The sequence below is a fragment of the Pyricularia oryzae genome, chromosome 1, assembly GCF_000002495.2.
Source record: "Pyricularia oryzae 70-15 chromosome 1, whole genome shotgun sequence".
In the NCBI taxonomy this organism is placed as follows: Eukaryota; Fungi; Ascomycota; class Sordariomycetes; order Magnaporthales; family Pyriculariaceae; genus Pyricularia; species Pyricularia oryzae.
This window is the reverse complement of record NC_017844.1, coordinates 845,537-858,928: the sequence shown is the minus strand read 5'-3', so window position 1 is coordinate 858,928 and position 13,392 is coordinate 845,537. Positions and strand designations below refer to the sequence as shown.

Genomic DNA, 13,392 nt, shown 5'->3' with positions numbered 1-13,392 from the left:
ACAAGAAGACCGTCGCATCCAGGTCCGCAAGATACTTCGAAGCCCTAAACGCCAACACGAAAACCAGGCTCAGATCGCAGAAATTAACGCCTTCCCGACTATCCCAAAGACCGTTTCCAACAAAGGCCTGCCAGCTAGTATTTGTGCCCTCCTTAACGACCCACGTCAAGATCGATGGAAGCGATCCCCGTTACCCACGGAGCCTATACCGCTGGTACCAGTAAACGATACGCCTACGACCAGCCTCAATGCGGTATCAGCCCTGCAGTGGAACAAGACTCACGATGGACGTCCCATTCCATTCCCTGCAGACGAAGACCCGGAGCACATCGCGCAAGTACGAGCCAAGTTACCCAAAGCACTTGCCCACCTTGAGGGTTTCTTTTCCAAAAAGGCGTCGACGATTCTCCCGCCTAGCCGACCCGGCTTCGACGTGGTTTTGGAACTCGAGAAACCTTTGGAGGGGAGGCCAGCCCGCTATTCGACCCCTTTCGCGATGATGGAGTTGGAAAAGGAAACCATCGACGAACTTCTGAGGATCGATTTCATTGAACGGACAATGGAGGAGACCGCAGCTTCGACTCTGTTCGTTCCTAAACCGCAATCGAAGGAGCAACGTTTTTGTGTGGATTACCGATGGGTAAACAAATTCATCAAAGGACGACAAGTACTTGCCCCCGACGTGGCCGGGACGTTGAGCAAGTGTGGAAAAGCCCGGAGGATGACCAAGATCGACATTATTCGAGCTTTTAACAGATTGCTAATGGATCCGAAGTCACGGTATTTAACGGCGTTCAAAACGCGACAAGGCACATTTCGGTGGAAGGTCCTACCCTTTGGACTGAAGGTCGGACCCGCCTGGTTCCAAGCTTTTATCAACGCTCAGCTTAATGAACTGCTGGACGCTTTCGCGAGCGCCTACGCAGACGACGTGTTAATTTACACCGAGGATAAATCGGAGCAAGTCCATTTTGAGCAAACCGAGGAGGTTATTTACAGGCTGCACAAAGCCGGACTCCAAGGCGATATCAAAAAGTCAAGTTTCGGCGTTTTCGAAATCGAGTACCTGGGTTTACTTCTAGAGATCGGTAAAGGTATCCGCATCGACCCCAAAAAGGTCGAAGCCATCACCAGCTGGCAATGGGACGACGTCACCTCCGTTTCGGCAGTACGATCCTTCCTAGGCTTATGCAATTTTGTTCGGACGTTCTGCCATCACGCCAGCGAACAAGCAGAACCTCTGACCCGATTATTAAAAAAGGGAGTCCCGTTCGAAAGAGGCCCCGAGCAGAAATCTGCCTTTGAAGCGCTGAAACAGCTGGTGATCACCGCCCCCGTGATGAGTTTCTTCAAACCCGGTATGCCTGTCAGGATGGACACCGACGCCAGTGGCAGGGCCACCGCCGGTGTCGTGTGGCAGCAACAGGACGATGGCAGCTGGAAGCCAATCGGCTATTCGTCCAAAACCATGTCCCCTGCTGAACAAAACTATCCGATTCAGGACCAGGAGCTATTAGCTGTGATTAATACGCTAAAGGACTTCGAACCAGCCCTGTTGGGTACCAAGTTCTGTGTTTTCACCGATCACCAGGCCCTAATTTATTGGTCGACCAAGAAACTTTTGTCCGCTCGCCAGATACGATGGGCTGACTACCTGGCCAACTTCGACATCACCTTTAAATACCGTCCCGGCAAGGATAATGTGGCAGCCGATGCCCTTTCGCGCAAAACTATCGACAACCCTACGGTTAAGGCCCGAGCTGTGTTAGACCGCACCATTGCACTAATCCCTCCAGAAAAGATCGACTCCCGACCCGGCGAACCTCTTCCAACCATTAGCAACTTGGAACCCTCCGCACCGCAGGGAGCTGACCTGGTGGCCCTTATCCTGGAAGAAAACCTGAAACAGAACCTAGGTCACCACGACAATTTGTTAACGGTACCCGAGACTACCCAGGATGGCAAAATCTTCTTAAGAACGGCTCTCATCCGCGAAGCTCATGAGCCCAAGATCTTCGGCCATGGAGGCCAGAATAAAACCCTCAGCCGCCTGAAAAAGGACTATTGGTGGCCCGACCGAAATCGAGACGTCAAACGCTACATTAAGAATTGTCGCGAATGTCAACGCAACAAGGTACGACATGATAAGACGCCTGGGCTGTTGCACCCACTGGAGATCCCTAGACGGTGTTGGCAGCACGTAATGGTAGACGGCAAAGATATGCCCAAGGATAAAGAAGGCTATAATTACGTCTGGGTCTTCATCTGCCGATTGACCAAACTTTTGGCCACCCTACCGGGAAAAAAGACGGACACCGCGGAGACCTTGGCCATGCGGTATTATCAGACCGTGTACCGTTGGAAAGGCGTCCCCGATTTATGGCTTTCCGATAACGCCGGACCGTTTATATCCGAGTTCTTAAATACTCTAAACGAGTTGACAGGAACAAAGCATAAACATGGAAGCGCCCGCCACCCTCAAAGTCAGGGCAGCGTCGAAATTACCAACGCTGAATTGGATCAGAAAATGCGCTTTTATGTAGACAAATACCAAACGAATTGGCGACGGCATATCCCCGCTTTCGACTTCGGCCACAACTCGTCCGTCCACGCCTCTATTGGCATGGCACCGATCGAAGCAGAAACCGGAGCTCGCCCTAGAGACCCGCTCTCTTTACCTTTACCCGAAGAAGACCTGGAGACCGGTCAGCAACAAAAGGCGCTGGAAATGGTCCGCCAAGCCCGGCAAGCTCAGGAACTGGCCCGCAACAACGGACTCGGAGCGCAGATAGAGCAACAGAGGCAGGCTAATAAGAAGCGGCGACCGGTCGACTTTACGGTGGGAGATGCGGTTTACGTTAGCAAAAAGGGTTTTTCCACCGAAGCTCCTACGACCAAGTTGGACTCGCAAAATGCAGGACCATGGACGATTCTCGAGGAAAAGGGCCACAGCTTCATTCTCGACACCCCTGCCTGGTATAAAGGTAGTAAGCTGTTCCACGCCAGCCGACTGCGCAAGGCAGCAACGGATCCATTACCTCAGCAGTATCAAAAGCCGGAACCACCGGTCGAAATTAACGGAGAACCGGAGTGGGAGGTGGAGCAAGTGTTGGCCTCACGTCTATTCGGACGAAAGAAGACGTTGCAATATCAGGTATCGTGGGTCGGACTCGACCCTGATGAGACATGGTATGAGGCCCGCGACTTGAAAAATTCACCAGTACTGCTGGATACCTTTCACAGGGAGTACCCGGACGCAGCAGGACCTCCGGTAAATTTGCAACAGTGGATCAGGAGCGCAGCAGAGGATGTTTTTGCGGAGGACGGACCCGAGGACAATGTTGCCGAGCACGATGCGAAAAAGACACGAGAGCGGAGGAAGGCCCCGAGGAGACACACGTGACAAACTCAAGACTCTGACCGCCTACGTCGATCAGGCCTTAGAGGGGGGTAATGTGAGGATCAGGCCCCTAGACCTACCCTCAGAATCACGACTCGGCTCCACACCGAGCCAGGGATCGGACAAGGATCCACTACCTCCGGATTTAAGCGCGTCTCTTGAGCGCGTCGTCGATTGTAATTTCTCTCTTCTCTTCAGTTTAGAATTTTCGTCGATAGCGCCTAATACACTGAGGTTCTCCAATGTATGCCTGGCCGTGACACATTTTACAGGAAATATCGACGTGCCCACCCACCGCGACGGGGATTTACTGGATATGGTTTTTTCCAACCTCCCCAGCACGGTAATTGTAATTGACAGCAATTTTTACACAGGTTCCAACCACGAATCTTTTTATATTACGCTGCGGACGCGCGGCGTCCCCCGTCCGGAAGCGGTCAACGTTTCGGTTAGGGACGACCGATTACCAAAGTTCGCGGAGCTATTTGTTTTTAATATGCAAAATATACCGGACCCGGGATCCGCGGCCGATAACTACGCATTGGACGCGTGGGTAGCTGAATTCACAATTTTATGGGAGCAAGTGACGTGGGTCGTGGGTACGCCGGCGGAAAAAAGGGGCAGCTCGGCTTGTTATTATTTTTGGGTGACCAAGGGTAAAGGTGGCCATAACGTGGGTCCAATGCTATTTCCGAAACTAATTAATCGCGGCCGTATTAGCGGAGCAGTAGCCCTGTCTTGTTATACCGGCTACGCTTACATATAATTTGGCCGTCTCATCGCTACAAACGTCGACTTCGGCTCTAATCAACTATCTTTTGAAGTGCCTCAAAGTAGCTGCTGCCAATGCTCCGCTTTTCTGCTCAAGCGCTACAGTACGAGCAGGTCAGCAACCTGTGTCTTGCTTATTACTGTATCATGTTCCTTCAGACGTAGTCTTGCTTGCAGCTTTGAACGAAACCATTGACGTGACCGTTCCCACGCCAAGTCCTGTACGGATATCTTGGTGCTCTGTGTCCACCACCTCGGCCCCGATGATGAGGAGCATACTATGCACTGTATATACTATAAACTATATATCCTTTTCACACGTCTTCCTCCACATTGTTTATTATACTTCACTTATTTATAAATCATTTAATGCGCTTTTACACTTATTCATGTAATAATAATGCGCAACAATTTTAGTTCATATTTTTATTCTATATTACAAAGCGAAATGGTATTGTTCGCGTTAATATGTTATTAATATAACAATACTAATAATTAACGTTTGGTATTTCAATATATCCTAGTTTATTTGTATATAAACTGATATTATTAATGCGTTGGACCCAGTCTACACTCAAATATTAATTAATATTCTTGTTATTAAATATCAAATAAAATCTTCTATTGCTATAATTAGCACCGGGTACCTTTAAATTAATTAACAAGTACAGCAGGCAAATATAAATATCTAACTTAATCGCCATCCTAATTTTGATTTCTTAACCACCAAATAATTATTTCTCACAACTTTCCCCCCATACTTTTTCTACCGTTGTTTCTCTCATTACAATCCATTTTACTTTATTATTCGAAATTACCGCAACCGTCAATATGCAGTTTAACACAATTGCTGTTTCACTTGGCTTGTTTGCCCTACACGCTAGCGCTACACCTTATTGTAAGGTCGAACTACTGGCCAAACATCAACTTTATTTAAACTCATGGTTTTCACTACAACCGGCGGCCTATGTTCTGCCTGGCCGGCCCGGCCGTTTCAAGACCGCAGCCTATGAGCTTCATTTTGAAACAAGCGCCGACTGCAGGTTTATTGAAAGTCAAACGCTTGCAGGGACAATTGAAAACGAAGAGTGGAAACTTCAGATTTCTAGGGTAAATGCATAAACTTTCATTTGAAAACCCCACGGAGTAACTGGTTGGTTAGGGTGGTTTTTGGGTATTAAATTCAAATACAATATAGCATGCCAAGGCCTTAGAAACTTTTAGACTTTGATTATTTTAATGCAATACTCTTTTTAACGTTAGGCACATCACATAATAACATTCTCCACCATTCTTGGGTAAGACCTACTTTTGCTGGCTGTCACGAAAGCGATCACAAGGAGACAAGGCTGCGATATAGGGGCCATTCTATCCGAGGATCTAAAGCTAAGTGTAAAGGAAGAAGGCACGCAGTGCCAATCGCGTACACGCGCCTTGTGAGGATCAGGCCCCTAGACCTACCCTCAGAATCACGACTCGGCTCCACACCGAGCCAGGGATCGGACAAGGATCCACTACCTCCGGATTTAAGCGCGTCTCTTGAGCGCGTCGACGATTGTAATTTCTCTCTTCTCTTCAGTTTAGAATTTTCGTCGATAGCGCCTAATACACTGAGGTTCTCCAATGTATGCCTGGCCGTGACAGATGATATAAAATATAAATGTTATAACGCAATAAATTGAAATTTCCCGGCCACATGTTATTTTATCTTGTTCAACGGGAACGGAGCGTGCAAAACTGTTGTCAATTCCTATTACCCCACGATTTGTGAGGATCAGGCCCCCCAGACCTAACCTCAGAATCGCCACTCCACTCACCAGCCACGCTAAGCCCAGGGCGCGTAAAGGGTCCACTAACTCCGGATTTAAGCGCGTCTCTCCAGCGCTCCGTCAATTGTGATTTCTTTCTTCTCCTCAGTTTAGAATTTTCGTCGATAGCGCCTAATACACTGAGGTTCTCCAATGTACGCCTGGCCGTGACACAGTTAAATTCTAGGTTTGATTGCGGAACTATGGGCTTTAGGTGTAAATCCTAAGACTACCAAGTTAGCAAAGTGCCTTTCAACTAAGAGAAGGCCTAATATTTTTCAGTAATATAACTGATGGAAAAACTATATGGTTAGTAAAATATGTTACGCGTTTGGGTTATTCTGCGATGGGGGCTTTAATTTTAATTATAAATTAAAACAAGCCCTAAACTTATTACAAACGCGAATGTAAATAATTTTATAATATATATAAAAATACCACTTTTATCCGTAATTACTATGGTGGTAAAGGTAAAGATTAATCCCCCTGTACAGTGTCCACTGGTGTGGGCTCTGTGGGTTTTGCCGACTTTGGTAATAGTTTTGGACAAAAAAATTATTTAGGTATTTAATGGTTCCCGCGAACAGTTAAATTAATAAAGGCCCACGCATATATATATACGGTTACAAGGGGTGGTTTTTTTTGCCCGCTACCATAGTACGTTTTTTGATTAATTAATTTATAAAAACTCTGTTTAAACCTTATTATATAAATAGTAAATGCATTTCAAATTATGCAATATCCTATATATTATGTAATATTTCATGCCATAAACCCTTGTTACTTATTATAAGATTCCAAATAATGCACGATTATAAGAAAAAAAAGACTCTTGGTAACCTGAAGCCAGAATTAATATATATACTTTATTCATCCTCTGAATATTATAAGGCCAAAAACTATAAACCATACTATCTGCAGACTAAAGGTTCATCTTTTCATTGCCTCAGTTGAAAACACTTCGCTTTCTAACAAATTAGTTTCACTTTATACTTTACTTTTCATCCTTTTAAAATGGTTTCTTTTACTTGGACCTATTTGGCCTTGGGGCTTCTGGCTGCTACCGCCACCGCTGCGCCTCAAAGTTTCAAAATGAAGTTCTCGGCTCGCCCAATCCTTATTCAGCAAGACGAAACAGAAGCAACCCAATGGAAAACTTCTTTTATTAACGCGATGAATCAAGCTAATTGGGTAGCAACTGGATATACCCGGTACCAAAACGGGGGCGAATATTGGGGAGCAGTGCATTGTCAAAGGCAGGCGTGTGATTATACCCAAGCAAAAAGAATATTGCAAGGTTGGGGGTATGAAGAATCCGGGAGCGGCGCAAATCTAGCTTGGTCGCCTAGACCAGGCGCTTCGCCCCCTGCATAATTAATAGGATATTTGGAGATGGATTTTGCGGCCGCAAGTAATAAACAACCAAATATTGTTTAATTTGAACAGCGGCACACGAAGCTGTTAACTTTTGGTGTAATTACTTGTTTAATACACACCCCGATTTTCCATCACCCCGAATAATATAAAGAGCGCGCCTATATTCCTCGTCCTTCTTTTGAAACCGTATCTTCATTTGGACTTCAACCGCAATTATTTGGGTCCAGTTGCAAATATATTATAATTGAATTGTAAGCGACTATTATAATGGTAGGGTATTACGATTAAAGTATCGGGTAACCTGTTCTTATAATAAAATACAATGGGTTAAAACAATTAACGTCTAGTTGGGTAATTGGGGTTTTCAATAATTGGGGGTAAAATTATAATTGTTTTTAAATAAATATTAATATTAATTCAAATTTAATTGTTGCTAGACAATTCTAAAATCGAATTTATATATTTGGTAACGTGGTTCATCAGGACCCCGGACATATCAGGACCCCGGACATTTTTCAACCCAGTTTCATCCTTTATTTTCCACACGTGTTCTTTCCCCCAACAGTAATGGAATCATCAAATTGCGAAGCGCGAATCATTCTTGCTCTAAATGAGCTCCGATCAAGCAAAAAGAAAAGCATACGAAAGGTTGCATTAATATATAATGTCCCAAAATCGACACTACACGACAGAATAAACGGCATCGCTTCTTTGGCCAATCGTCGGCCAGGCAACCAAAAGCTAACGGAAAGGGAAGAGGAAGTAATTGTCCAGTATATACTGGACCTGGATTCCCGAGGGTTTCCAGCCCAGATCGCTGATGTGGCCGCAATGGCCGATCATCTTCTCGCTGCGCGGGACGCGCGACCGGTCGGCAAGCAATGGGCTTATCGCTTCGTACAACGACGCACAGAATTAAAAACGCGTTTTTCTCGCGCTTACGATTTCCAAAGAGCTCTTTGCGAAGATCCTGACGCGTTAAACGCGTGGTTTCAATTGGTGGCCAATATGAGGGCCAAATATGGCATCCAAGACTGCGACATGTACAACTTCGACGAAACCGGCTTTATGATGGGCCAGATTTGCGCTGGAATGGTCGTAACTGGGTCCGAAAGACGCGGAAGAAGGAAAAAAGTACAGCCTGGCAATCGAGAATGGGCGACTGCAATTTGTTGCATCAGTGGCGACGGTTACGATATACCCCCGTATATCATCGTCAAAGGCTTTTACCATTTGTCCAATTGGTATACAGAAGGCGGTCTTCCGGACACGTGGCGCCTCAAACCCACCGTTAATGGATGGACCGACAACGAGACTGGCCTCGACTGGGTTCAGCATTTCGACAACCATACAAAATCGCGGACAAAAGGCGTATATCGGATGTTAGTGCTCGATGGGCACGGCAGTCATCGATCCCCTGAATTCGAGGGCTATTGCAAAGATTACAATATTATTCCACTTTACCTGCCTGCTCATTCATCTCATTTAACCCAGCCACTTGATGTCGGAGTGTTTAACGTCCTTAAGCGGGCGTACGGTCAAAAAATTAACGACTTTATCCGGGCCCACATCACTAACATCAGCAAAGTCGACTTCTTTTTGGCTTTTGCAGCGGCTTACAAAAAGTCAATGACAAAAGAAAATATGGCCGGGGGTTTTCGAGGGGCGGGAATTATCCCCCATAGCCCGGAAATGGTCATATCTAAGCTGGATGTTAGGCTACGGACGCCGTCACCTAAAGAGCTTGATTTTTCCAGCACCGAAACCTGGGTCTCTCAAACACCGCACAACCCGACAGAAGCCGTTAATCAATCTACCCTTGTTAAAAGTCGAATCAACTGTCATCAGGGAAGCTCGCCAACGCCTATTTTTAATGCTGTAAAGCAGCTAGCAAAAGGGTTGGAGTCGATTGCTCATCGAACCACACTTTTGGAAGCGGAGAACCACAGCCTTCGGAAGGCCAACGAAGCGCTTAGCAAGCGGCGCAGGGCTCAAAAAACACGTATCCGCGAAGGAGGGTCATTTACCATACAAGAGGGTCAGAATTTGCTTCAATCAAATGGTGCCGATGGTCTAATATACGAAAAGAAAGATGAAAATGGGGAGGGGAGTAGTGCGCAGCCGGCGACTAAACGACGTTGCGGCAACTGCGGTAAACCTGGACATAATGCACGCACCTGTCAGGAGGATGCAGAAATGTCTGATGTACATATATCCGATTGCATTGAGGTAAATTGAACAACGCTGGCGTTGCAATTGAAATTGGAAGTAGTATTGTGCAGGAAAAGTGTCCGGGGTCCTGATATGTCCGGGGTCCTGATGAACCACGTTACTAAATATATTTTATATAATTAATATTTTTAATATAATTTTTTTTAATTTGTTTAATTTGTAATGTTACGAAAGCGATCCCAAAGAGACAAGGCTGCAATATAGGGGCGATTCTATTCGAAAATCTAGAGTTAAATATAAAAAAAAAAGAAAGGCACGCAGTACCAATCGCGTACACGCGCTTAAGCGAACAAATAACAAATTCACCCTGGCGCTTTATCACGTGAGGTGGAATTAGTTACGGTTGGCAGTCGCCCAGGTACGCCATTCCGTAATATTACCCCCCCGTCCGCCCCGCGAACGGTTAGGATTTTTACCGTATTTTATTCTATCTTCACCGGCGACGTCGCAATCTGCGAATTGTGCTGTTTCCCGTAGCCGGGGCGTTGTCGTATTTGTCGGGCGGGTCGAACCGATTTTCGAAGGCTGCCTTTTCCCAGGCCTTTAAGCGTATGGGAGGGCCGGCCTTGTCGGGGTAAACGTTATAATATTATCGCAATTGCACAACCGCGTTTTTAAATCTTTCCGCGTCGTAAAATTCCGGGTCGGGGTCCCAGCCTTTCCACTGGACTTGGTATTAAAACACACTTTGTAATACCCGCGAAAAAATTACCCGTTCGATTTCCCACTTTTTTTCGTTGGTATCTTCTAACGCGTCGATTACCTCGCCTTCGGGCCTTTTTGCGGTTTGTCCGTCCAATGGATTACGTAGGTTTAGCCGAAGACGGTCGGTATAAAATACGCGGTTTTTTTTCCAAAAATTTGGCAATTCCAAACGGTAAAAATGCCCCCGCTTTTCCTTAATTATATAATTACATTTGGTCAACGGGTAATCTAATTTATCGCTAGGACGGTCCGTCACCCAATGTTTTTTAATAATGTAGACGGCGTTTCCTATTCCGAAATCGGGTTCCCGGCGGTGTTTGTTGGTTTGGTCGCACATTCGTTGTTGCGCCATTTGGAGGTGGGTGCGTGCCGCCTCCACGTAGCTTTCGAGCTTTTTGGTAATCGCTTGAGCTTCGGTTCCAAGATGGCGGAGATCATTTTGCTTCCGCACCCGCCAGACAAAAAGACGACGTATAAGCAGCGACTGTCGGCGACACAGTTGCTTCGAGTCGACGGAAACCTATCAATGTTCTGTGAAGCTACCATCGCAACTCTACTACTTGTGGAGAACTGGTAGCCGCAACCAATCGACTCGGAGTCCCCGTTCTCCATTCCTTCCATTTCCAGTTTTTTTCCCGAGCTATTTTGTTCAGTTTCCATATGTCCAATATTATTGCTGCGCTCCTATTTTATCACGTCTAATCGCTACACTCACTGGCGTTATTATTTGCCCGGCCCCCAAAAGCTCTATTGTTATTATGCGACGTGGCGGATGGCCTGGACACCTCCTGGCAACAATCTAGTAGTAGTAGTAGTAATATTATTTAACGCCGGGCTCGGCCCGGCTTGTTAGCCGGCCGTTAGCAGCCTCCCGAGGGGTATCTCGGCGCGCGTTCTATCTTCTTTATTTACACAGGGGGAAAACAAGGAGGGCAGAGGCGGATCGTGCCTGACCGGGTTCGTGCCCGGTCCTGCTTAGGGGGTTAGTTCACTTACGCGACCCCGTGCCTAAGGTGCACGGAGGGTTCGTCTGACAACTGGTGCCGTAAAATATAGGCGAAAAGGCAATAAATTTATTCCTCGTCCGAATTTGAATCGTTTACAATCGGTGTCCTTAGGCGTAAAATGCGTTCGTGGCGCGCGGGGCGCTGGCGGGCCGCTCTGGGGCGGGCGTTGAAATAATTGGTGGCTATCGAAAACGCCTTAAAACTTTTCGGTTGCCCGAGGCTTGTCTGGAAGAATTTGCGGCGTTGGGCGCGGTCTGGCGGCCCGACCGGCCGGTCGTTATCAGGCTACGGCCAGTTTCTCCACACCGCCCGCGAATGGCGGCAGTGCACCGGGTGTTTAGGGGAGGTCCGCTTCCAGCACCAGGCACACGAGGTGTTTGCATCCTGATAATTGAAACGGTTATGGTAGGCTTTGAAATCGCCGTGGCCGGTCCTCATGGCCAAATAATGGCCTAATAGGGGTCTTGGCAAACGCAGTTCCTCGGGCTCCTTTCTTGGTAATGTGCGCCAAAACAAGTTAGGGGGCCTTGGTTACACGAAGATCGATCGCATCTTGAGGGCGTAATATCTGGTTTCTCGAAAAGCGGCAAGAAAAGAACATATTCCATATTAACAATGCCTATACAAAAATTAAAGCCCACAGCTAAATTTGACCAAAAACGTATCAGCGGTATGAAAACAAAGGTTAAAATACCAACAGAGTTTATCTGCCCTCCGTCCATGCTTCGGGTATACCCTCCCAATTTATTTGAATGATATGTAATTGGGCTTGGTAGTTTATTTCCCATTTTCGTTCCTTTATATCCCGTACCAATAGCATTACAAAATATGAAAGACCTTATCACGAACGAGAACAGTGTTTTGACGGGGCTTCGGTGGCGGCGGTTTGGGCACACCGGTCGTGTCGTATGCGTCGCGCATCAAATTCGGTTGGATGGTTTGCATGATCATATTGGCAAAATAGCACGTTTATGCTGGGGTGTGACTAATAAAAAAGTTAGGCTCTGTCCTTGAATCTTAAGGGGAGGTCCAGGTTGAACCTTACCGTTTCTTTTGGCAGGTGTTGAGCGAAGGTAGAGGATAGAATGGGAGGGCAGAGGTTGAGGACGAGAATTTGGGACAGAGAGTCCCGACATGTGGGAGACATATGAAATTTATACAATTGAGAAGTGCGATGTGTAGAAAAAAGGGGTACGATTCCGGATCTTAGCGTAATGAGATCTCGCTTTGTATCTTGGATTAACGTACTGCAAGACTTGTTTTGGGGGTTTTGAGGGTCTAGTACAGAACTGCTGTGCTCACTTCGTGGCAGAGGGGAGTCTCAATTGGGAGTCTAAGGTCAAGTAGAAATGGTAGCAAGGTTACATATCGTACCTACTAGCGAAGAACATCTCTATTGTAGACGCCTTCCGGGCCCAGGCTACGATTTCAAAAACCAAGCGAGAGAAATAACTCGGGAGCAGATGCTGAGCGACCCTGCCAAAACTTCTTCAGCAGGCATTGTAGGTAGTCGTCTTTTTATAATCGTTGTTGGTGTGCAAAAAGGTGGGAAAATGGGCATATAGCTGGCTTTGCTATTTCTGTATATTTTGCTCGAGCCTATTGTCGAGTCCTTTGCACTCGACGAGTGATTGTCTCACGAGATGGCACATCTGAAAAGGATGTGGGATGGACCGACGAAGGGTGACTATGGGTTTAAGATGAGTAGTTCGATTTGTCGTTAAAGGGCCGTTATCATACATCACACCGGGCTGGACCATTTTCTACCTTAATGCTACAGTATCGGAAATGATTGCACACCACCCTTGTTAACGAAGGGATGGTGAAAAGTATGAAAAAGAACTTGCGCCGGATGGATGCGAGGTGGCATGTTCACATCTACGCTTGCATCTGGATGGCGGGTGCTGCCGTCGCGGGAGCTGCGACAAGTATGGATCTCGTCGTGCTCGGGAGGGCGATTATTGGAATTGGGGGGGGGGGGGGGGGGTGCCGGGTTAAACCAAGGGTATTTCTGTTCTCTACAGGCTATTTTATCTACAGCAAAAAACAATATTGCTAACCTCAATCCCGAACTCTAGCATCATGTTCTACA

General features: G+C 46.6%; 1 protein-coding gene across 1 annotated transcript; it reads left to right on the top strand.

The window, feature by feature from the left end:
* Positions 1–10,552: 10,552 nt before the first annotated feature.
* Positions 10,553–10,870, top strand: MGG_16052 (uncharacterized protein; the record flags this gene model as incomplete). Its single annotated transcript, XM_003708899.1, has 1 exon — positions 10,553–10,870. The coding sequence occupies one exon, from the start codon at positions 10,553–10,555 to the stop codon at positions 10,868–10,870; it is 318 nt and encodes a 105-aa protein (XP_003708947.1).
* Between the last annotated feature and the right edge of the window lie 2,522 nt (positions 10,871–13,392).